We start from the raw sequence: 27278 nt of genomic DNA on the forward strand, positions 1-27278 counted from the left end.
GCCAGACCCTACTTACTTTTTGAATTTGTATTAATTATCCGTGGTGATCGTGTTTGAAGAAAGATCTCTATGAACTCGGTATCACTTAATTTATATTAATTTCTTTTAAATCTGTTTTCTCTTACGTCGTGCAGTGCGATAAAATAATTGTTTTGTTGTGAAGCAGCGCGAGTAATTAAAGGTTAACAGTACGCATTTAATTGGATTTACGTATTTGAGATAGATTGCGTGTGTGATATTGAATTTCGATTGTGTATTTTCGGGCGATTATGACCATTATTTTCGAATTTTTCGTTCATAAACGGGACAACTCTGAGAATATCGTCGTGATATTTTATTAATTTATAAATAATAGTCGTAATTAAATCCGCGTTTTGGTAATTTGATAGCAATCGCGTAACGTGTGAAATTCGACATTATTTACAATTTGTTAAAAATCCTCGCCGAAATTTTGCTGAATTATTGGCGCAATTCGCGAGTGTCGAATCTCGTATTTTTTTTTCTCCGTCATTTTCGCGATCGCGATTCGATGGAGATTCCATCACAATGAACAATAGTGAAGTGCGTGTCGCGCGCGATTAGCATCGGGAGTGCAGTACGATTATCCTGACGAACATTGCATCGTAATTGATCACGTTTTCGCGAGTGTTGTGTTGTGTACGAGTGCAACAACAGCATCCGCAAATAGGAGAAGGCTTGGGAAACGTCGGGTGCCAGCGCGACAACCACGAGGTGCGTAAATTATTATATTTCATTGTAACGGTGGATCTCTATAAAAATTACATCACATATGTACAAATATTGAAACAAAGATTTATTAGTAACGCGCGATCTATTTATAACAGGCGTATATTTATGGTAATATCGTGGCGTGTTCCACAATACACGTACGATTGATCGAGCTTCACGAGAATCGTTCCACTTCTTACAATTGACTCGGTGCAATCTCAGTTTATCTTTAGTCAAAATATGAATGACCCATGTCCCAAAATACGACACTTTATTTCGAGTATCTCCGCCGATACACGAGATTATACGTTTTCGACGCAAGATTCATGTAACGAATCTAAATGATTTTTTCATCTTTCAGTAGTTCTGAGATCTTAAGGCCTGTGTCTACGGTGCTGGAACTTGGACCAAGCTCTAAGCATCGTGGACGCAGGCCCTCATAGAGATCGCCGATATCATACGTCAAAGTCGGATCGATTCGCGTTTTTTTTTTTCGCGAGACTCTCGCGAGGGACGCGCGCGATGCGCACACGCGTGGGTGCGTTGCGCTGCGCTGCGCTTCGCGAGAATTACGACGCGCGCTCGGTTGCGGAGCATTAACATATAGATGCGATCCGTGACGCGGAATGCGTACGCCGGATATGCGCGCTTACGTTACCGCGCGATAATACGCGAACCCGAGGGGTGTGGGCCGCCTTCGACAAGGAACACGGGGGTAAGGTAGCCGAGGGCTACCAGTTGGTCGTAATTACCGCGCTGCTTATGAATAACGGCGGGGGCGGACACGTGAGATCGCGCGGGTCCGTCCCCGCGGCGGCGGAAGGCCCCGGAGGAGATCGGGGGCCCCGGTAACGAGCCGGCCACGTATCCGAGGACGATCACGTTGGTTCGCGGCGGGCCGCGCGATTTGCGGGCCCACGTGGGTGGATCGCGTCAAGTGGACCTTCCCGGCGATACTAGGCTCGCCCTTATTGTAACAATATGTAGACGTTAAGCCTGGAACACACCTACGGCCCATTCGCCGATCAGCGTCGCCGATCAGCGTCGCCGGCAAACGTGCCTAGCTATAGGATTTTTCTCTCAACCTACAACTGGTCTTTTTTTTTGTTATTTGTGAAAGTATAGTTGGTTCATTAACGCAACTCGTCCCTTCCGCTCGTTTTCCAGCCTTTAATATTGAATATAACGAAGAAGCCGATTAAGATACGAACAGAAGATATCCGAATAGCATTTTCATTTCGAAGTTACACGTTCTATATGACATTTATGTCAGAAAGTTAATTCTCGTGCGCTTTTTACTTGAAAATGTTGGATTTTAATTGGTCGATGATAAGAACGCACGCGTAAAAATAACAAATTGCAAAGCTACTCAATGATATATCGAGCGATTGAAATATAATTGAAGTTTTTCTTTGAATACCGTCCATATGATATTTTTTAATTAAGTTTTTTACTATGCTCTAAATCGTACGTTTGAATATGCAATTATACGTGTATCACGTTGTATTGTACAATCATTATATAATAATATCATTTTCGCGGATATCGAGGGAGAGTTTTACAAGTCGGGCACAAGTTTCGATCTTTTCCGATATTCCCTTATCTCTCTTTCTACGCTCGCCGACTTGCTGCGATACTGAGATAATATAATATAAGATAGTTATGTAGCACTACATACAGATTCCCAGTAGATCGAACTGCGCTAAATTGCGAAGTTAAAGTAGCAGGAATTGAAAAATAAAAAGACAAGTCGGTCTCGCTTTGCCGTCTCGGGCGAAGTAACGAGGGAAAAAGTACACGAGAATGAAACCGGTAATGAAGTCTGAAACCTGCACGCGACGAGAGCGGACGTGAAGCGTGATCGGCGGGACTTCGTCCTAATGAAATTTCGAAGACGTGAAAATCAAGAGTCGGCTTAATCTTGATCGTTCGTTTCTTTGAGATACAAACGGATATAAGCGTAAGTCGACTGATACCGGTTCGATCCGGCGTTTAAAACTCTGCTAGCCGACGCGTTTTAATCTGAAATCTGCTCGTTACACAGAATGTCCCCGAATCTACCGGATGATTATTCCCTTAGCCATCAGAAAAATTTGACGAAAAACTTTATTTTTCATTAGCAAAAGTCCGATTCGAAATTATTTTCCGTTGTATCCTTTTTATTGTCCACTTAAAATATTCTGACAATTAAGTCAAAAATTAAATTTCTATCAGAATGTAAACGTCATTTGAAATGTTAGGTGCACGAAAAAAAAACATGTAGCTGCCGTAGCTAAAAACTGCCTGTGGTAACTAAATTTTAGTTGTAAAATATGGATAGCTAATATTTAGTTGTAATCTTGGTAAAAATGTATACAGTTTCTCTAGACACCCTTCCAGCTACTGTTCAGTATTACTGCATTCTCATTAGTTCTAACAATACTGCATAGAAAATTGACAAGAATTTGATAGAATTTTATTTATCAGGGTTGAAGCAGTTTTCCTCGTAAGAATATATGCAGTTTGCTTAGACATTTGCCCGGTTATTTGTCTAGTATTAATAGATCATTATTTATCAAAATACGTATTGTTTTGTTCTTGTTGAGTGACTGGGTGCAAATTTTGCGCATCTTTTATGTGCAGTAACTGTAAGAAAAACATTGCACCTTGATTGGGATTTCAAGTAGCTTTACTTCTCAGTTACTAGACAAAAGTTAATGCAACTGTCTAGTAACTGCTCAAAAATTGCATGACATTTCTAAATATTTTGTTATACTGTGTCTATTGTATTAGGTGCGACAGCAAAACATTCGAAGTTTATAATTATAGCAGCGAAGAATTTTTAGCAAACCTTGATTAGCTACGGTAGCGAAAGTTTTTTTCCAGTGTATAACGACATATTGAAAAATGGGTTCAAGACAGAACAAGCCAATTACGTTAATTCGCGATGTCAAATGTCTGTGTGACAAAGTTCCTTCATCGATCAAAATGATGATCGTTTTCCGAGTTGTCTGTCCTTGCGTTGTCCGAGACAACCGCTATACAAGAACGTTGACTTGCGGCGACTTATCGCGACATTATCGAGATGCAGAGGCCGAGATGGTGATTTCGCGGGCGCGAGGAGGAGAGGCTGCGAGAGGGGTGTTTCCAGGAGGCCTATTATGGCAGATAATTTACGCGGGCCGTTCCCGCGGCAGTTTCCCCGCAAGAATTTACAGCGACGGTGCCACTCGGCGCGACACTCGCCAGGTGTAAATTCGATTACGATACTACTTGCCTTCTCGCGTCGATATTTCACTCCTGCGCGAGCGGAGTAGGTGACGTCGCCGCGTAATCTACAAGCGGAATTACGCGCGTAGGCGGCGAGACTTCTATGCGCCGCGTAAAGAAACGCGATAGCGAAAAACCGAGCGCGAACAAAATCGGAGCGCGCGATAATTCCTCCCCCAATATGTAGCGGTTTCGATCACCGAATATTTCAGAATCAGCAGGAAATAAGCACGTAGCGTAGCTCGAGTAACAGTGTGTAAATAATAAAACATTGAAAAGAACTCCTTGCGAATTACTATAATATCTTACAACGTCGTTTGTTTAATCCTTGAACCCAGAAGATGGAGTTTATATACGAGCACTAGAGGAGTCCCCTAGTATGAGCTAAACTCCTAATATGAGATAGCGGACTTTCTGTTAAATTGATAGGCTGTTGCCTATATACATTAGGCATCATCTGTTGGTTTCCGCCATTAATTTATTGCCCTTGGAGTGAAATCGGTTTGGTGGAAAATTGATTGTTAGATCGTGTAATCGTTGCGGGAAAAGACTTGCGATTGAATTTGGACGTTGAAAACCTACTATCTCATATTAAAATTCTATCTCGTAATAGAGGCTATCTCATAATAGAGACTGTCCCTTACCTACCTTGAAAAAATTCATTTCCTTCACGGCGAAGAGACAAATGATCGTCGTGTAAACTCCCAATTGTATCAAACACTTTTATCTTCGGTCCGAAGTACACAGTAAGACGAGAAACGTTTTCTCGGCGATCGCAATGCCCGATAATTAGTATCATACCGTCCGCGGGGTGTATCTGGCCCCAGGTGCAAACTCGATCGCGATACTCCTCTTCGCGCGTCGATATTTCACTCGAAATGCAGAGAGCGTCGGGACGTAATCTGCGCTCTGCATATGGAGCACGCGTGGGTAGAAACGCGTGCATTCGATGCAACGAGAGAACTCGAGGGGGCACGACAACTACGTGAGCCTCTCGCTTTTCATGCCGTCAGTTTTCAACCTGGAAAAATCGATCGGGGTCCGTCGCGAACGCGAGACGCATTGTGTCAGTACAGTTTTACAAGTTTAAAATCAACATCTTATCTGATTGTTGCAACGGGCGTTGCCGAGCGAAATTCTGTTTAGTCGAATTTTTGTCGCAACGTATGCGATATTCAGTATCGAGTAATCGCGACACTGAAGGAGGGTGAATGCGAATACTGAAATATTTCTGTCAACGACAAATTTAACGCAATTACAAAATGCAAAAGGCTCTATAAAATATATATAAAGAAAATAAAGACAATTTGCATGCCGATTGCACTTGTGAAATTATAAATAAATTAATAAATATGATTGTTTGATCTAATTTGGGCTAATAATCCAGAATAATTAAATGAAGAAAATTAATTATGTATGCTACAATTTTTACTATTTAGGTACCTTAAAGTGTGCTATTTCAAATTCTACATTTTTACCTCGGAGTTGTAATCAGTGACACAAGGAACCAATTTGCATGCAAATTAAACTAGTTTTAAGCGCAGGAAGAAACCATTTTTCTACGTAAAATCGGAAGATACTCTCTGCAACGTCTCTCTGCATTGTCTCTAAGACAGTGTCAGATGAGGACGACACTAAATTAGAAGATTAAGCTTTCTCGTTAAAGTTCCAGGTCAGTAATTACATTAGTGTACATCGGCGGCATCTAGTGCTTAATCTTTCCTTCTCCTCAAACGTTATGTATCTCTTAATACTTTTTAAACATTTTCCCGAGCAAGGCTTCTCATAACATTTGAACAGAATTTATCGCTTGCAATAAATTGTTAGGTTTATCAGTTTTTATGCAATCTTTAATTGTATAAATTAGACATCTCCGAGCAGAATATTTTCACGCGCATATATGTAGATTAAAATGTAAGCTTTCTGTTAAAAAATAATACTGCCAGTTTACGTCGCGAAAATAAGTTGCTTGGAATTAAGATATACGTTGTCTCGAGGCCCGAGTAAAGTGCATCTCGTTTGCACTTCTCGGTGCGAAATTTAATGAATCCCGTCCCCAGTTTTGCCCCCGTACGGTCTCACTATTTGAGAAAATATCACGGGTGTCCAAAAGCTGAAATTTATCGAGATGCATCGACGTCTTAAGTTAAAGTAAGAGGATTCGCTCATCTTGCCCGAGCGACTAAGAGCCCGCGCCGTGAAAATCGCGTATCGTCTACGCGAGTGAAAATGCCGGGGTAAACGGGCGAGCCGCAAGCGAGGGTAGTTTTAATTAAGCCATTAGGGGTGGCTGAGAGTCTGCGACCGAGCGGCTAGACGTTCCGACCCTCTTTCTCCTTCTCGCTCGTTCACCGGCTCTGTCTGCTTAAATTAATATAGCGCCCGCATTCCGTTCTACCACGTGGCGACGGAGCTCGTATCCAGATCGACTTCCTTCCACCCTGATCCCCGTTAAATTTGCGGAAATAATAACGCGATCGCGCGCAGACTCAGACCCGCGCCAAAGTCTGCTCGCTCGCGTACGCAGTGCGTCCTGAAAGCTCGGCAGTTTCTCATTACACAAACTCGAATTTCCAAGATAAATTTCCAAATCTTTTCGGCGACGAGTTCTTAGGAAGGTGCAGTTTAAACACAAAATAGAAGCTCCCTCCTCGCTTTAACGTATCAACGCGTACTTTTGACATTAATGCTTCTAAATGAGATAAGCGAGAAACTTGATAGAAAGAGACCCGTTTCTCTATTGGTAAAAATTTTTTATAGATTTTTCCTAGCTTGTTTTTTATGCAGATTTTTCGTTTGCATTTTTGCAGATTTTTCTGATAGGAATAAAATATTGTAGAATGCGTTTTATGAACACGCACTTGTTTTTTAGTTTTTCACGTTTTTGTAGATAGAGTAGTATTTATTTCGTAAATTCCTACAATCCTAAAATATAAATATAAAATACTAATGCGATAAGAACGTGGATCACGTGTGAAGAGTATCTGTTGGCAGCGCAGATTTTTAACACTTTTAACAAACCCTCTCGCTATTAATTAATTATTTGTAATACTTCCCAATCGCGGAAGGTATAAATTTCGTGTACTTATCTTGACAAGTTTACGCGAATTGATTTTAGAACATCTTGATATCGCAGTATACTTTCTTTACGGTCTGTTTCCTCGAAATAGCGCTCTCCCAATATCGTTTCAACAGCAAGAGATTCGCGATACTGTCACAAATTACTTGGGAGATCATTGCGCCCGTATTTATCTTATAAACGCTAAGCGTAGCTGCTTGACTCGCGTCTCACGTTTATATTAAATCATCGTACAAGACAAATGTAACTCGGAATCGGACAGGGACATTTAGCGCTGAATACGTGACATTAGAATACCGGCCTACGCTAACATCGCTCGCCTCTCGAGATGTTATTCCTCCTTCCCTTTCTGTCTTCTTCTTTTCCCACCCATCCATCTTATCTTCTTACGTCTCATCGTTCGCCAGTGATTTTTACGTCGCCCAGTGTGTCAGCGGAGACTTCGACGCGGCGTCGCAGCGTAACGCTCGGAATATCAAGTAGTTCGGTCGAGGGGAAGTTAAACGCAAAGAAATTGAGCGAAATACAGTCGCGTGTGGAAGTGCATATACACTGAACGAACGTACTCAACGAAGCAAAGGCGGATTATTGCGGTTAAAGTTCGAGATATACATAACAGACGTTAGTTCTAACACATGTACGCGCCTCTAATGCAGTTACAATGTATTTAATATATCCTTCAGAAAATCCCATTATCCGAGATTCATGAAAAGCTGTAACGAAAGTTACTTTGCAAAGCGCATTTGTCTGAAAGAATATTTTTACAGTTTTCGCTCTGTGAGGTATACACCTAGTAGCACAATATACACAGTAAAAAGTCGTGTGTTGAAATGTTAAAATTTTCTTGCGTTACCAAGACTTGATTGTTATTTCAATGTAAAATTAACATAAAACAGATATGCGATTTTTGTAACATTTTTATGTGTTATATTTATGTTAACGTAATAACTTGACACTTTATGTGTGTCATATAAAAATTGAATATCATTTTGAGTTCTTTTAACATATCGGCTAATGCATCTCTAAACGTTGGACCAATGTTTAGCCAATGCACTGTGCTACTAGGGATAGTTAATTAGTAATCAAGTTAACAGTTTAATTAAAACTTAAGAAATGCAATAATCGGCAGTTGTCTCTTACGAAGTCAGGTATAATTGAAGAAGAGTACGCGAGGAATCTAGCCGAAGGCCTCGGTGCCAACTTGAGCGAAAACGCGCGAACAAATGAACAGGAATACGAACGTCTGACGATTCGCGATCGCTGTTCGCTCGTTGTTCATTTGCTCAGCGTATACGCACCTTCGAGTTTACTTTGCACTTACTTACCAGCTCGTCCGTCGTATCCGCGCTCGTCGTCGTCGTCCTCATGCTCGCCGCTCTCCTCGCCAGCCGTGCCCTGCGTCTGCACGACCCTGGGTATCTCTGCAAGAATACGAGATAAATGAGAAGAACGGGCCTGGATGGAAGGCTCGAGTTAATCCTGCAGGTGTCCGCGCCAAGAACTTCGCGCTCGGGTCGATAATTGTTTCTCTCTCGCACAGAGATTGCGAAAAATATCCATTCTCCGATTTTCTCGGAAATATGTAAATCATTAACAAACACATTTGAAATCTTACACTGGCAGAAAAGTGTGTAGTATTTGAAACTATAATTGCATAGTAAAATAATTATAGCCAGGAATATCATTTTTATAGTAATTGTCGCTATAATATTAGTAATAGCAACCATATAGACACAGCGATGCCAACTATTAAAACAATTTACTATAAAATATAAGCTTTTAACTATTATTCTGTTAAAATATCCAGGTGAATGAATAGTAAACTAGTGGTTAGTGTACTTGTGGCAGTGCAACATTTACAGTACACCTTACCAAATTAAAAGCTCGTTTTGGTTTGTGACAACCGTATCATAAGTTGCATGGACCAATATTGTGTCTATGAGAACTACAATACATTGTTAGGTCAACTTACGTAGTTGGAAAAATTATAAAAATGTGATCGGCTCCTAAAAGAGATTGCGGTAACTGCAACCATTTTCTTCTGTCAGTGTAGGAACGCTATTTTCAGTGTTTTTTTCCCCACAACATTTAAAAACAAACGTATTTTGTGATATTTTTGATCTGAGATAATGTGCACCGCGAAACCTGAGTGCATTGCTCGAGGTACAACCGCACGATGGTATTACTTTTATCCGTTCTATACGTTTATCACGCCGCCTGCGAGTCTTCTATGCACGATAAGATTCGCTAAGCGCCGCGTCTTCCTGATACTCAGAGATGGGCAACGATGTAATCTTTCGTGACACGAACATTCGTTCTTGATTGAAACTCGATTTGAAACTAAAAGCCGCCCGTTGCGATGGAAGCGGGAGGGTGGGTCCGATGGTCGCGCGCACGTTTTCGCAAATTTCGCCTAATTGGACAAGCGCGAGGAGATCCGGCGTCGAGATGGTCGCGTGTTCCTGCCGATCGATCGATCGATCATTCTCGAGGGCAGTACGGGTGTGGTCGAGCGGATCCGGTGCCTTTTTTTTGCTCGATCTTCTCGCCACCCTGGTAGCGGGCTAAAAGATCGAACGCGAAGTCCGCTTGGCGATAGACTTTTTGCACTTTCTTTCTGGTCAAACAACATTGTGCGGTTTTTGTATCGTGCCGTGTACGCGAGTATATAACGATAAATCGCAGGGAAAGATTCGTGATATCTTTTTCACTTTTTCATTCCACCGTGATAATTTATACTTGGAATTCCCAGTAAGTTTCGAGCGTTCTGAATCTACTTCAAAGCGTTACGTCTGAACAATTGCGAGAGTTTAGACGCTCCCAAGAGATGTAACTGCAAGAAATTTCTACGAAGCTCTTCCACTCTTTTTGAGCGACTAGCTTCTCAAAATTTATCTAACCGTATCGCAACGTCGTCTTACGGGAAGACACAGAATTTCTCCCATTATCCGTAGTCGGAATACTATCTTCCTCGTTGCACCGGCACGCTTGACGTAGCTCGCACGAAACAAGCTCGGCCCGAGGGGAGTGACGAGCGCCGGCGGAAACGAAATCGAAATAAAAGATAAACGCAATGAAACCGGGTATCAAGCACGGTGAACGCACGCGTGGGCGTGTACTTACTGATGCAAGGCGCAATATGCGATCTGCTCTGTTGGTAGCCCCTGGCGCATCTGTTGCAAGTAATACCGGTTACGCCGTCTTTGCAGGGACACTGGCCGCTGCTCTGGTTACAGGTCTTTCCAGAAGCCCCGATCGGATGGCAGTCACACGCTGTAACAAACGGGCTAGCTAGTTAATTTGATCAAGATAGATTTCTTGACAACACTCAAAAGTGAACGCTAAGGACTATGTTTATTAATATAACTTTTTCATTTTGTTGTATATTACTTTTGGTATCTGTTACAGAATTTAACCGTTTTTTAGAATCCGTTTACAAAATTTATTCCCTTGTCACTCTTGCAACAACGAATATTTGTATTCCCTTTGAATTACTGACATTCGGGAAAATGGCGTGTGGTAATTTAGCGACGTGTGGTATAAATGGCACGACTAATTAATTATTGGGGAAAATTTCACGTCGAAGCATAACTGGAGACGAGGGTGAAAGAGAGCCTTAATCAAGTTGGCCGTGTCAGATCCGCTCGCGTCAACCCGTTCGCATTAGTGCTCGAATTTACTGTCGACTGCATATCTCGTTATGCTGTACCGCGCCTTCGAGATACGCGCATTCTATTAAGAAACAACGCAGATAGGCGACCCGGAAAATGATGGAGATAGCCAAACAGGCGTGACGATCCGCTACCTGAAATTAAGATAAAGCGCGGACTTTACATGGCGCCTATAAAAGGACCTTGGCCATTGGCTGCAGCCTCGATAAACGGAAGATCTTGCGCGGGATAAAAGCGGTTCATTCCCACGAGCGGGACATGAGGTGTATACTAATGCGGCGGAAACGCGCGCGATTATCGGCAAATTGAAAGTGAGCGAAATTTTTGGGCGAGATTAATTATACAATTTAAAAGACTGATTTTTCGAATTCACGTTTGAGATTTTAATGCATTTAAAATCAAATCGTTTAAGTATATTATCGAGATTTTATATTCGAGAGCATTTACGTCTGCATCTCATTTAAATGAAAAGCTCATTATATCGGAAAATAAAATATCGAGAAGTGCATACTCCAGAAGCATCTTGCATGAAATAAGAATAATCGGCACAGCGTGTCCCATTTTTATCGGATCAGGTTTCAGCGACGAATTTCTTAATTGATTTAACATTTTTTCCATAACGAAACTATCGAGAAGAATGAGAAAAAATAGATTCTAATTATAAATAACTGAAAATAGAAGATATTTCAGGAACTTCAGAATATAAATAGATATTGACAGATATAGAAATCTTATTTTTTCATCAAATTAACTAACTTGCGCGCAGAATTTTAATTTGAGAATTGATTACAAAATGCTACAAAACTGAAAAGCTGTAGAAGATGATGGTACGTAAAAAATTTTTGGGACAGAAGGTAATTTTAAGATATTTGAAGAATCTCAATTTGATTAAGATGGAACACGCTATACGCACGTGTTATGTATCGTAAATGAAAGAGGGGGGACTACATTGAATGCATTCCAGCCTTATCCTAATTTTATGCGGCCTAATCTTGCGTAAGGTATGCGCGTGCGAGATATTAAAGAGCCCTTCGCGATTGCCACACGTGGGACGGGGAGAATCTTCGTAGGTCATTTCGGAGGATTTATAAAATCAATCAGACGCGCCTCGATGAATGCGTCGCCATCAAGGCATACTTTAGAGAAAGCTTAAACCTCCCTTGAGAACTGGTTGATGAGAAAGGTTTTCTTGGTGCTGAAGAGAAAAGCTAATAAATACACGTTTCGTTATACCGGATACTTTACCTAGGCACACGAACAACAATACGGTTTCCTCGAGTATTCACTTTTTCAGTAAACGAAGGTTGTGGGTTTCTCTTTAATTGATATTACACTTATCGAAAATCGGGGTCGACGCCGTTGGTGGTACAGTTATACTTTAAACGTAACAGTTAATATCTCGAAAATTGCAGGGGAGTAATAAATAAAATTGATTTACTGTTACGGTATGACGATAACAGGTGTTACCCGAGTGCCACAGGAATGACACCTTCTGTACGTGTTTTTCCCGTGTAAATCATAAAACGCAAATAACTTGTGAAAATAAAAAAAATCAACGGTAGAATCACGGGTACAAGTTATCATAATTATGAGCATTAATATTCTGTCTCTCGAGAGTCGTGCGTTGCCGACCGCAATTTACCACCAATAATTGCAACAAAATTACGCTCGTCGCAAAATAATAACCCGCCTGATTTACGACAACCATGTGTAATCAATTGTAATCATGTATCCCTTTCGTAAATTACATCGTGTTGATAATACAGAGTGAATAAAAAACTTATATCGCGCACGAAGGGCTGAAATTAACAGCAATGTGTGCAAAATAAATCTCATAATTTAATACACGAGATATATGACGAGTTAACAGTAAAATAAACACGTCCGCGAATTTAAACTATTTTCGGGCATTTTTGGGGGAAAAGGGTTTGTTGGAGCAACAATTAAATTCAAACGGCACATTTCGTGCGACATATCCTGTTCATTTTGCATATTGCAACGATTCGTTTCAACGAGAGTTCGAGATTGGCCGCTTTTGAAGTCTATTCACTTTATGACAGAATCATGATTCATGATGCAATTAATTATCTTACGCCGAGATTCGCCGATTAAAGCCAGAGCGTATTAATTAAACGAGACACTCGCTGTTTCCCAGAGCTGATGAGTAGCCATAGAACAAAGTTTTGATCCCTATCTTCTTTCGCAACTCTCTCGCTGCGAGCTAATTCTATCGCGTGTGGCGTACGAGGCAACGCCTCGTTTAAATTTGCGTTGTCGGCATAAATTACCATCTGCTTCGCGGGACGGCCCACGAAAATTAACGGGGAGACGATTCACATAATTCTTAATCGTCGACACTGTCGTCGGCTCGCACATCCACGCGAATCGTTGGTCGATCGTGCCTGAGCGTGCCGGCTGAATAGATTCATATAGCGCGCAATAAAAATACAGTCACCCAATAAAAATTTTATTGCTGCGACCACATAGTTTAACTACATTAGCGTTTCACTCGCCAATATTTCGTACAGGCTCGCGTGTCTTATGTAGTTATTTGTTATCGCAGTGAACTCAACATGATAACAGTCTTATGTCTTATACATATACTACTGGTTTTTTAATACACTAAAAGATATTACAATTTTTAAAATGAATTAAATTACGGAAAGCTACTGCGAGTCATTTAAACTGATCTAGGAGAAATAAAAATGTTTTCCAGCTCGTTATGGCAGGAAGGGAAAAATCTTTCACGCAAATTTACAATCCCACATCTATAATATATGTTGTAGAAATTTTGCAAAAATGTCTTAGTATCGAAGCAATTAATTTTCTCGTTATCTGTCAGATTTTATCATTTAGCACCATTTAACTTGGATTGCGCGACGAATGGCTTAATCAACCGCGAACGTGTGCGAGCCAGTTCGATCGGCGGTGCAGATTGCAATTCCGCGGACGTGTGTCACGGGGGGGGGTCACGACACGGTTTATTGGTCACGCGGCGTTGTCATTAGAAATGTCATAAACAGTGATTAGAGGCATCACGGCGGCGTGGTTCAAGGATTACTGCGTTTCTTCGTCGCGACGGCATCCCCGCCGCCGGGGATATGAATTGCCGGCCGTCTCCGGCCGACGTTGGAAACGACGTTCGACTTTCGACACCTAAATCGCCGTAACGGTTGTTTCGTATCCGTGCGACTTGTCTCCGGAGACAAGGAGTCGTTTGTTCCCTCGTTACCGGCCCTTTCGTTACCTATAAATTCGTTATGCAACTCTCGCCGGGAGACGTCGGAGTTGAAAGCAATCGCGCGTCACGATATCGCGTGGAAATTATTCGAGCTAGGATTCGTGGATATTAAAATCGATCGTCACCGTTATCGCAACGGTATTGCGCGTTGCGAAGGTATTTTATCCAAAAATTTGTCCAGTTACCACTTTTACCGTGTTATACGTACACTGAAAAAAATTTCTGGTTGAATATGGACGAATCAGATAATTCCTTTAGGATTTACCAGAATTCCTTTAGGATTTACCAGAATTCCTTTAGGATTTACCAGAATTCCTGTAATCCTACAGAAATTCTGGTAAATCCTAAAGGAATTCTGGTAAATCCTAAAGGAATTATCTGATTCGTCCATATTCAACCAGAAATTTTTTTCAGTGTATGAACCGTACTATAACTACGTTGTAGACAGCTTTGAGAATTGTTCAGATTTCAATATTATTACCTGACATTTTGTTTGCAGCTAAGTTGAAAAGAAATGCTTACGGAATAAGAGTCCATGGCTGAGAGTAGAATGTAAACTTTACTGCAGTTACATTAAATAAACTGTTATGTCATTTAGACATCCTTACAATATACACCTTTTAATAATTAAATATATGCAAAAATAAATAAATGCATAAATTTAATAATCTCATTGTAGATTGTAATGTGCCGCAAAGCAAATACCTTCAGTAATTTGCGATTTCTGTATTAAAGAAAAGCCTTGAGCAATCTTCGTACTTCTAAGAATAAACATACGACGATCACATGAAGGTTGTTCGAAAGTTGGCCGATTAAATATAATACTCGTTAAATGGGGTCGTCAACTAACTTTTTTAGTAGCTTATTATCTTGTTACGCAACAAATTACGCAAGAGACTATATCCGAGAGGTACTTCTTGCACGCGATCTGAAAAGCAGCTAATGTTACACGGATTTACATGGACTTAGTAGTGATTTTTAACGGAATAGGAACGGCAGCAGGGAAAAGGGAAAATAAGAAATATAGTATTTCAATTTTTCTCGTACATATAAAGCACAGAGGAAAGTCTCTTATCGTTAGATAGGCTTCTAATATGGGATAGCGGAGTTTCAAAATTAATTGGCATCATCTGTTGATTCCACCACGGATTTATTGTCCTTGGTGCGAAATCTGTTTAGCGGAAAGTTGATTGTTAGATCGTGTAATCGTTGCGAAAAAAGATTTCTGTTCGAATTTGCACGTTGAAAACCTGCTATCTCATATTAGAATCCTATCTCGCAATAGAGGACTTTCCTCTACATATTTTCTGAAAAGTTCATTTTCCATAATTTATTGGCGCATTTCATCTGGTACAGTTTCCGTGATTCAGAATGAAACGGCTTAAATTACACGAAAAAGTACGACATAAAAGTACTTGTTGTGAGACATTCCGTATGTAGAACTTACATCAATGGTAATGACTACGATGTCCCTCGGCGACCCTTCACTGGCACGCAAGTGTCTCGTATCTCATTCGCCATCGCGTGGCATATATCTTCAGTTCTTATAACGCTAAGAAGCCAATTCGTTTGTCTCCTATCTTTCGCTCATTGGTGGGATCTAAGCTGGAGAAGACACTGCGTGTGCGCACGGCTGCGTTGAATCCATTAAGCGAAGGGAGAGACCATGAGGTCCGCGTACACAATAGATCTCTCCCTATCTTTAGACAGCTATTCTAGAGGCACGTTGCTCTATTCTAGTGAATATTCTACCCGTTAACCCGATCGCCAGAATCCGAAACAAGAATTGTCGGATTATCGCGTCGGCGTGGCGTTAGAAGCCGAGCCGGTCGCGCCATTTTCACGCGGGATCTAATCCAGGATTAAGAGCACGTCTATATGCTCGCAATTGCTTGTCAACTTAAACTGTGCTCTTGTTCGCTGGCACGCTATTGTGCGCACCGTCGACACATTTGTCGTGAATAACGATTGGTATTATTGTAGAAGTGTCGAAAAAGTTTCCATATAATAATTACAGTTTGCAGTTTCTTAAAGGATTATTTAGATACATCCTCTTACACGGCATCGAGTAACGATGTCATATCTTCAATAGCACACGGAGAGACCGATATGGTTACCACATGCCTAATTAGGGTTGGCACAACCCCAATAAATAGCAATATTTGGGACAGCTATATCTGTGGTTGTCGTACCCACATTGGTACGATGAGTAGTGGAGACAACTATATGCATTTTGTGCAGCAAACTTAGCGAATGTTGCAACACAAAACAACGTAGATGCCCCTGCTATTTATACGGCAACATTTTAGTTTTAGTTATCTTTGCCTTAGCCGGTCTTTCCGTGCATCTATTCTAAAATTGTGCATTTTGTTGCCACAAGGTTGCCAATATTTCTTCAAAAATTAAAACAGTCGAATAGTCATATTTAATCATTCGTGCATGACTCTCTCTCTCTCTCTCTCTCTCTCTCTCTCTCTCTCTCTCTCTCTCTCTCTCTCTTTGTCGCGCAATAAACTTGGGACTCAGAATCGGACTCGTTCCCGATGCGTGTACAACTACGATAGCATCTAGGAGGGCCGGTATTCAGATATGTTCTCGAAAGGTCAGCGCGCGAATAATACGAAGGCGCGCGCTCAGGAAGCACGACGAAGCACCGTAATTCACATTTACGCCTGCGAAATAAGCGAGCGTACCGGCGTGTCACTTATCGCCAGCTAATATAAACATGACTCCCCGAGACACCCGTAGAGATAGGAGAAAGCGCGCGAGGCACATTCGCGGCCATTTACATTTTATCCGCGCGTCGAGGGCAGCGCGGGTCGATTTTGGAAACTATTAGCTTCAACTGTCGTCTTCCGTGCTGTCGACCGTACGGCCATTCCGCTTTAGAGAAATCGCGCTGCGCGATCTCTAATGGTACCACTTGTTGTAACGAGCCGAGACATATACAGTAATGTCCAGCACGCGGTCAACCGTACTGCCTATTCCACAACAGCACTCGCTCGTTTCTGCCACCTTTTAATACCTTTTTGTGTTTGAATCTAAGATCACGCGTGCTGCATTTTGAGCGTTTTTTTAATGAATAACGAATCGTTAAATACAACGTAATAATTAATTTTTCAAACAGACATCTTCTGTATGTACTGTTTTATAAATATTTCTACTGGAGTAATGCTTTTCTCGTAAAGAATTCTCGTCTAGAAAGAACTTCTTCGGTAGAATATTCATCTAAAAATTTAAACCCTACCAATTGTAATACATTTATTCCGTTAACGTGACCGCGCCAGATCTTGCCAATTTTTTAGACTCGTTTGACATTAATCGGCATTTTCGACAGGCATTTACGCAATTTTGCGTGAGACACAGCTTTTCGCGAAAAACTTTTGAGAAAATAAAATTGTTTTCTTTCATCTCTACTTTTTCGTAATGTAATTTTTTCCCGCCGCCATCCAGCGAGACGAAGCTGTTCGGATCACGAGTATTCGCTAAAATGAGGCTTGAGAGAGACGAGTAAGTGAGCTAGCTTGCTGGCTCTTCGAGTCATTCCGCTTCTCAGTTCTTTGTTCCCTCTTCTCTCGATTAGCATGCCGGCATTCGTGGAAATACTATGCTGGAAAGGTTATCTCGGTTCTATCCCCAACTTATAATAGGGATGTTATTTTAACCGATAAAATTTTCGTTGACATACCAATCACCCACGTATGAAGTTCCATCTGAGCGATCTCCACGATAAATAGATGTGGCCTGGTACCAAGAAATTAACTATACCGTTAGCAGATAATAGACTTATCTCATTCTTTCACGTGATTTGTTCTACGATAGAGAATATCAGAAAGGAAGAGAGAGAAAGAGAGAGAGAAAACAAATTTTAATTCGATCTATTTTGTATTTAAAAATCATACACATGAAAACTAACCGTAAAAAAATAATTAAGTTCTGAAAATATAACATACCATTTAAGTAATTAGTTATATTTACAAATCGCAGACTTCTCAAGAGCGAAGATCTTTTTAGAAATGTTTTTCTATTTTCAACACGAGGTTCAGAAGATTTTAAGAGAGATCATACTTATAAGATTACGAACTTATATTTATAAAGTACACATCGAAACAAACGATATCGAGTTTCATATAAAACATCTGTCGAAAGCTTCATTTTCCATAGAACAGAATAGAAGTTGCGGTCTCATGCAAAATAAAGGAGAAATACGACGTTAAATCGTACAACACGTCACGAAGTCGTCAATTGCCATAATACCACTCTGTCGCATCATCAGCCGTAACGTCTTGCGCTTCCGGCTCGGTTCAGGGTCTCCCCTATTCAGGCTATTGATGTCGTGAAAGCGTGAACCGGTCCCTTCGACGGCGTCTTCAAGATTAATCCGTTTCGCGGAAGTGCAAATGGCCCCGTCGTGCTTCTACTATCAAGACTGTGGATTTAGTCCTGCGGAACCTCTGTGTTATCCTGGGGTACTGTTGAATCCAAAACGGCGCGCTTAAGCTTCCTCTTCTTTATTTTCATTAGTAATACGATAATGCCTCGGCATTTAATGGCAACGAGGAAGGATTTGCAAGTACAAAAAAGAATCCTCGCGGTAATTAAACTTTTAATGTAACTAGGCGAGTGACAAAGATACAAAAGAATATACTTTGCAGAAAACATATTTAGCGCGAGACATTACTTTTACAAAATTTAATTGTAAAAAAAGAATATATAAAGATGTCCACACTTGTAGTAAATTATCTTCTTCTCTTAAGAAGAGACGTATACTTATTATTTTAAAGCAGATGTACAACTTGCCTATGGCATTTATCATTGTACTTAAGCACAGTACGTAGTACATTTACAAGAGATGTTTTTCACGACAAATTAATTGTACGTCTCACAAACTATTGCGATATAACAAATTCGATTTCGGCAAACTTGTCTCAAGGTTAAAGTAAAACCTAGTAAAGATTTTTCTTGAAGATTATCCTTCTCATCATCCTATCTGCCGACGTTCTCAGATGGTGCGTTTACTAACGCCGGTTTATGCAGCTTCCTTCGAGATTTCCATCCGGGAGATTTAGTCGATAAGTTGCGAGAGAAGCTCGGCTTTATATTATGAGCTTAAATCGTAAAAGCGGCGCGATCGCTCGCCGCTTAGCGATAATCTCCTTCAGATTAAATCCTTCGATGGCAGCACGAATGATCGTCGCGCTCCTCTTTTGGAGAGGGTTTCTTCTTATCGCGACAGACACACCACTTTCACGAAGAAGGCACCTCGAGAACCTTGAGCGGTGTCCTCCGTCTCTCCTCGTGATACTGTTATCGTCGCGTCGATCGATCGACCTTGGTGCGTGAGCGATCGTACGTTGGTGTGCATTCTGGATTCTCGCGCTTCGGAATCCAGCTGGAAGTGCCTCTGACTCGCGACGCTCAGACTGAATAATCAGCCGTGGTCAATGACGTTAGAAAGTTTACCCTTGGCATTCCCATTTATACCTTTCTTTCCTCTCGTCTCTCCGTTTTTCCCTCTGCCCTCGTCCTTTCGACTATCGTGAGGGATTAAGTATTTTTTGCATTAAATATGCATTGAGTCGTTGACAATGTCGACAAATATGCCGTGAATAGATATTTATGAAATTCCTTATTTTGTACGTGCGCACAAAGTAAATTTTTCGCGACGTTGAAGCTGCAAAAGAAATAATCGATATTCCTGTCTCCGGATTAAAATCCAATCGGTATAAACGATCGCGGGCGCCGCTCTGCCAAAGCTCGTTTTACATAATGAAATTCCAAACCTGCTTTCGACAGCTCTTCGTTCTTCGGGATTGACTGTATCGGCAAGCGATACCGAAGTCGGGTTTTCTCTTTTTATGATTTAATAGCATTTATTTCTTCGACAAGTTAAAGTTGTAAAGTGTCCGTAGAAAATGCTATAAGTGCCGAATTAAAAAAAAAAATTTAATCAGAGACAAAAATCTCCGCCTCTTAGGATGAATTACCTGCCGTATATATTATATATATAAAATATGTTTGTTTATGAGTGCGTGAGACATGATTTATCTTTTATTTTTTATTTTTGAAATATTTTAAAGGTACCTAAGACCGAGAAAAAAACAGAAACTAAAATAGAATTGCACTTTACCTTGAGCTAAAATAGAATTCTGATATCATCCAAAATATATTTTCCACGTTGTGTGGACACATCTTCCATTCCGAGTGTTTAAAAGAGTGGCTTGAAGGATTCGCGACTTGTCCTCAATGTCGGGAAAAAAACCACCCTATCAGTGGTACGTAAATATTTTTCAATTTTTCAAGTATCTCGACAAATGACCGATAATCTGACTTTGCCTGACAATGAGATAAGAAAATCTGAAGCTGTTCCTACACAAGACCACCAATGAGTTTGTGCAGACGTTGAAGGAGCGGAATGCGGTAATATATCGATAGTAATAAATCGGGGTGTATCTTCGGGGAGGTAGGCACTGAGACGCGCCACTTAATAATTTTTCGGCGAGAAAAATGGGCTAGGACTAGACCAAGATTCGAACCTGGGATCTGCCGCTTGCTGGGCGAGTGCTCTTCTAACTGACAATGAGCTATCCAGACCCACAGTCGAAATCCTTCTCGCTTACCTACTTTCTTTTACTAAATAAAATAGGAATAGTATAGTAAAATAGAATTGTATTTTTCCTTGAGCTGAAATGAAAGAATTTACATAGAACGTGCAAATCACTGAAGAAATCGCGTTCTCAATATTTCGATCACTTCGTCAAATTAATTAAATTCGACGTTAATTTTATTCCCAATAATCATTTTACATAATGGAATTCAGAAGCAACCTTTGACAATTTTTCGCTTCTCGTCGCGGTTGATGTTCATAAAAGTCCCGACGCTAAGGACTAGGGGAGAGAAGATTCGCCGAAAGAAACGTGACATATTCTTCTCGCCCACTTGCTTATGCACGCTCGTATTTTTCTTGCGAGGGGCGGTTGAAAAGCGGTTAATTACGATTGCATTAGGAGTCGAGCGCTATATAAAGCTAGAGGAGAAACTCATTATATGCGCTATTCAGGATTATTTCGAAATCTTCTTAGACATTTAGACTTTAGAGCTCGCTTTATATTGAATATTCATATAAAAGAATCATATTAAATATAATTCTTTTATAAATCGTTTTCAAAAACAATTCAAACAGAAATATAATACTTTTTAAATTTCAAACTCATTAGCACGAGAGAATACAGGAAAATTTTCATTATATCTATTTATAGCAACAATTAAATTGAAGTTGATTAATGAATGTGCAATAATTGTGACTTCTTTAAATGCACAATCGCGCTTTTATTAATGTCTATCTTGTCTTTTCAAATTGTTCGGGCGTTTCGTCTGCTTTTTCTTGTATTCTTTATCTTACGCTTTTCATCCATGTAATTGCATCTGCCATTCTGCCACATACTGTTCCATGACAAAGTCCATCTCTGTGTCGTGACACGAGTCACTTAATTAATCCATTGCAAACGCGCAGTAACCGTAGACTGGCGATTGTATCCTTTTAAGAATCGCGCAGCGCGAAATGCAATTGAAAGGTAAACGCAGTGTTCTGGATGGTGTCCCGACTTTGTGCGAAATATGCCCGGGTATGCCCCTCTAAAAGTATTTACGGGGGAACGCATGTCGGAACAATAGCCAACTAACAATTCGTTTATTTTCCATTGGCAGGATACGTCACGTCGTTGCACACGAAACATGGTCTTTGAAAAGTTGCATTGCGTAGAACGTTTTTCACGCCAGTTTAGCTTAAATTTTGACCTTCCGTTAAAGACAAAAATTAATGCTGGTTTCACAATACTAGTTATTGCTATTTTTAACATTACTTTAATTACTTTATACAATAATCTGACGATAATATGATAATATGATTTTTTTCAAGTATAATTTCAGAAAAATACAAAAAGTATCTTTCGCATTTCTGTTTTAGATATTTGTCGTATATATTTTTCACATACTAGATATAACCTACTATTAACTGATTATTACTTAGACTGACAAGTCAATTTCTTTCCTTTTTTTAATATCGTGAATAGATAATAAGAAATTCGGTTTCTCATACTTATTTGTACTCTTGACTTCGATCTCTGGCCGAAGATCATTGCATATAAAATTCGCATAAAGTGTCTCCGTGATTTATCAAGTTCACTCTTTCTCACGCTCAAAAGTACAAGTTTACTGATTGCGATGCACTTCTGAAAAGACCGCGCAGCTCGCATAATCGTGCCTAAATACGCGAATGTGTGAGAGAAAGAAACTGACTGGATTTCGGGAATAGGGAGCGGTTGCGTCAATCCAGATTATCATGGTCCAAAGAATCAAGGTATAAGAAAGTGGAAGAAAGAGAGAGAGAGAGAGACCGAATACGAGAAGAAGGCGAAGCTTCTCCCTGGTGCGTCATAAATTCGACTTATCGGGTCAGTCTTACAAGAGAGAGAGAGAGAGAAAGAGAGGGAGAGAGCATACACATATTTATATTTCTATACCTACGTGAAATTGTTAAGACGCCTTAAGCCGATTATCGAGGATGGTCAAACTGACCTCGAGAGGTTTCTTCGCCGTCTTCTTCATTAATTCTTCTTTATTCATTCTCTGTTCATTCTCCTCACGAGTGTTAGAAAAAATTACATTTCATTAAACGTTTTATGTCTCATGTATTACCAAATAGAAATCTTTTTAGCTTTCTATATTGCATAAGTGCAATATATATTTTTATATTTTTTTAATAACTAGTTTATTAATAAAAAACATATCAGCGTTTATTAAAAATAATCCAATAAATTGTGGCCTTATTAGATCGACGTCGCATAATTTTAATATATTGTAGGTTATATATAAATTTAACTTGTAATTAACCTTTCAAATTTTATTATAAATTGCCATTATATTCGCGCGGTCCGTCTATTCGCTAATCGGCTTATTTTACACGGTATTATCTATTACTAATGTATGAATGGATCGAGCGTACGAACGTAAACTTGAAGATTTGAACGGATAACGAGCGATGTGAGGAAAATTTCGACATCCGACTCGAGGAACAAAGAGTTATCGAGGGAGTAATCTCGATATAAATAACCGTTGAATTTAATTCGATAGACATAATCCGATTAAAAACGTGAAACCCCTCTTCCTCGATACGAAAAGCTCTACCGCAGCACGTCATCACGTGGCTTTCGACTTTCGAGTGGCCAGTATCTCGAAGCCAGTTACAGCAGATTCGGCGATGGGTGGCCAGATAAGAATCTTTATGGACAACGGACGTCCTCTTACAGGTGGCATAAATCCCGCGCGACTAATTAGAATTTTATAATGGAACGAAAATGGGTATCAGATTACACGCTCGGCGCGCTGTCTGGGGCTCATAATTACAAAATGCCGGCGCATGTGCCGAATTTACATTCTACACTGATCTCAAGATGAGATCACGATGTGACTATGATGACAATACACATATACTATCATATTATTATATATGAGAGATAAGATAGAAAACACATAAAATTACATTTTATTAAAAATTTAAATGGGTGGCGATGTATTATTGTATTATTACAGAACCATTGTATATAGCTTGAAAAACGCAACGACTGAATTATAATATAAAATTTGGCAAAATTTTACACTTCTGTGTTTTAACAGAATTAACTTTTACCTGACATTTACATTCTTACCGGGGTAAAAATATCTTAATTTGTCTTTTTTGGGGTCGGATAAAACTTCCTGTTTCGCTTAAGCAAAATTATGCGCGGAGTTTTCATAAACGCAAAAAATTATTTCATTATTTTACTGAAGGAGACAGTCGCGGTATTTCTGTGTCACGTAAGTTGCCCGTGAGTAAACACCTTTGTACACAGCAGAATTACAACGCGGCGATGTAAATTGAGAGCGGCACGGAAATTAAGGTAAATGCAAACGGTGAAGATCCAAGAGCCCTCGACTCGGTGCCAACGACTTTTCGTTTTTTTCTCCTCGCGGATAAGTTGAGTTCCGCTTCCACGCAATTATTCCGGCGACGTTCATTTAACCGTTATGATTTATTACATGTTTCCGGTCGCTCGCCAAGTCGAGAAGTCTGCGCATTATAAAATTATGCAACGTAATCTCGTGGACTGTAATGCTATCGCGAACGGCTGTTTCCGAAATGTAGAAAGCGTTAAATTTCTTTTTTTTTCAAGAAAACAGTCACATATTTTTCAGCATACATTTGGTATACTTTGTGATGTTGTAACCGTTCTAATCTTTCAATTAAAATGTGTTACAAGTTCTAGTTCGATTCTACTTTATGTTGTCGGTAGTCAATGTATTTATTATAGTTCAAGGTGTCAAACAAACATGTATTTATTGAACATATGAATGAACAATAAGTGAAATATATAAAGTGAAATAAAGTGAAATATAGATTTTATAAATTAATATCGTTGCCGATATGCAATGAATACTATATTTCATGGATTTCCCATTTTGTCAGGAGAGTTATTCGTAGATATAACAGCTTTCGTCAAAATAGATTTTATAAATTGATAACAATTATCACGCTGACAAAGCTATTCCTGTGAATTCCGATATAATAGATTTCAATATGTGAAAAATATGACATTTTTATATCCATATTAAATTAAAAAATGATGAGCTATCATTGCTCGACATAACGATAATCCAATATCATTCCATATTGACATGCTCTCAACTACTTTTAAGCTTGTTTTACAGAAAATAAACGTTAAGGATAAAAACTAATTTGATATTTGAATATTTAATATAAATATCGTATATAAATTTCATTTATTCGTCAAATTATTGATTCTTGTGAGAGGATATTAGACAATAAATTTTGCTGTCTCCACGCAAAGTTACGTCAGTCTCGCTTTTACTTTGCGGCACGCAACAATCTATGTCGGTTTTGCTCTTCGTACAATGCTATTATAAACAAAGTAAATAGAATTACTTAAAATTATTTTTTTACTGAAGTAAATATTCATTCTATTTAAATAAAATAATCATATTTTAAGTAAATCTGTATATTATATTAAGTAAATTAATTTAAATCATTACGTTTTCTATATTCAACTAAAGATTTCATGAGATAGAGAATACTATTTATTAAATGAAATCAGTGCCTTTGTCAAATAAGATATCCACTTTTCTTCGCTGTAAAACTTATATCTCGGTAAACATTTTATAGAGTTAAAGTAAAATTTTTTAAATTTAAAACTATCCACTGTTTGATATTAGGAGCCACCTATTGAATAATTTTCTTGAGTAAAGTAATATTTTTAAAAATTAAGATATTTTTTTATCAACGTACACATAGAGTTCAGTAGACGTTCATAGATTGCAAACGAATTTTGATTAAAGCTCGACGATCACCGTGCGTCTGTTCGTCGTTGCGAAGCGAGGAGCATACGAGGCGGATCCGGAGGCAAAATTTGCATGTCGAAATTCGCCCACTTGTTTTGTCCTCGCAGCGGGTAGCTCACGGGCCATTTTGATGGTCATTTTCGGCCCACGTCCTTCCACGGTCTCGCAGGTTCCCGCCACCCTCTCTTCCCGTTTCGATAAACTGCCCGTGCATCACCGGCATCCGGTCTCATATACGGTGTCCCGCTGATGTGCTCAACGTGCCGAAAATAACGAAAAGAAGGATCTCTTCGACCTCCATCCGGTGAAAAGTTTTTAATACGTAAGCGCTCAATTATGTCCGAGACGGGGAATGACTAACGTGTTATTAAAATGATAACGACGTACGCGACGCGATGCTGCGACACAAGTTTAGTACGAAGATTTAAATAAATCTGTAATCGAGTTAAACCAACGCATTGGGTTCAAAGTACGTGTTTATTAGACGCACGGACTATAACTCCCGCGGCAATGAAAGGATTATTTTTATAATTGCACGCATTATTTCTGTCAAAACACAGTATTACGTTACATTCACTGTACTCTTAAACATTTCAATTTATAGCAATCTGCTTTTTCCTATATTAATTAAACATACTTATCGTATGTTTGGCTCGCTAGTTTTGCTTTAAAGTGCACTGATTAAAGATATAATTCAACTCACTCATCCAAAGTCCTCGTGAAATGTGCAGATGCATTACATTCAGCGAGCGTTAAATCATGAACCGTGCAACGAAGGCGATCAATTAAATGGAGAACAGCGAGAGCGATATGCGCGGCATATGGACGCGGACCAATTTATTAATCGGATTATCAGCCTGATTTCCCTCGAGTAAACCTTCCCCACCCCGGCTGGCGGGGCTGTACGACGATAAAGTCAATTCATCGAACAGTTCCCCCGTCGTACCGCTCGTCGTTTCGTTCGGGTTCTTCGAGGATTCTCCTTTTCGTGCTGTTCCTTCATTGCGTCGCGGCTCTCTTCCTCATCTTTTTTTATCTCACACTAGGGGAAGAGGGAGAAGAGAAAATCGAGGGTTTCTTGGCGCGTCTTTGATCGAGAGAAAGAGAGAGGGAGCGAGCCGGATAGATTGACGGGGATCGAGAACGTGCACGGGTCAAAGCACTGGAAGTGAATCGAGACTTTTTTTCCACTCTCACCTCTGAGATCAAAGCTGGCCGCATCACGGTGGCTCTTGACGCGCGGCGGCCACAAAGCGTTTATTCCCACCTTTCGGTGTGTCTGTGGACGTGTCGTTTCGGATTTATCGTCGACGGGGATAAGAAAAGAGCGGGCGAGCGAGCGAATGCTCATCGCTAGCGAGTGGAGATGAAATTAGGAGCGGGGGGCCCGCTCGCGAATAGGAACGGCGGGGGAGTTGGAGATCTTATCATCACCATGATATAAATTTCCGCGGATTCTCTCTCTCTTTGCCGCGGATCGTCTCGGGATCTCGCGATAACGCCGCGTACGAGCGGCACTTCTTTTTTGTCGGGCGAAATTTAACTACCGCCCGTGCTATTTCCGCGCGGAATTTAAGCGCGATTCTAATCTCCACGGGGGAACGAAGGTAAGGTATACAGGGTGACAGATGCAAAAGTAGCAACGTGGAAAATAGTGGCAAATGGGGTTAAACTAAGGAGAAATATAAAGTACTGCGGTACAAAGTAACAATAGTTATTGAGTAGGAAAGCTACACGTTTGAGCGGAGGAGGGAGAAGGAGAGGGGAGGAGGGGCTGGGGAGGCGTTTAAAGGGATCAATGGGAGAGCGGGAGGTGGAGCGGCGGGCAAGCTACACCATGGTGGAAAAAAACGTGGGCGCGGGGGGGGGGGGGGCACGGGCGGGGGGCGAAGCGGCGAGCGAGAGCGACGAGCGA

General features: G+C 40.3%; 1 protein-coding gene across 1 annotated transcript in view; it reads right to left on the bottom strand.

Annotated features, from left to right (window-relative positions):
• LOC105570308 (netrin-1-like) overlaps positions 1 to 27278 on the bottom strand; it is a 221080-nt gene that overhangs the window by 39846 nt on the left and 153956 nt on the right. The window contains exons 3-4 of the mRNA XM_012027410.1: positions 10181 to 10330; positions 8383 to 8478 (exon numbers count right to left, since the gene is read on the bottom strand). Of these exons, the coding sequence (XP_011882800.1) occupies positions 8383 to 8478; positions 10181 to 10330 (246 nt within the window). The remainder of the gene's footprint in view (positions 1 to 8382; positions 8479 to 10180; positions 10331 to 27278) is intronic.

Source organism: Vollenhovia emeryi, unplaced genomic scaffold, assembly GCF_000949405.1.
Source record: "Vollenhovia emeryi isolate VEMERY1.0 unplaced genomic scaffold, V.emery_V1.0 DF939121.1, whole genome shotgun sequence".
Taxonomy (NCBI): domain Eukaryota; kingdom Metazoa; phylum Arthropoda; class Insecta; order Hymenoptera; family Formicidae; genus Vollenhovia; species Vollenhovia emeryi.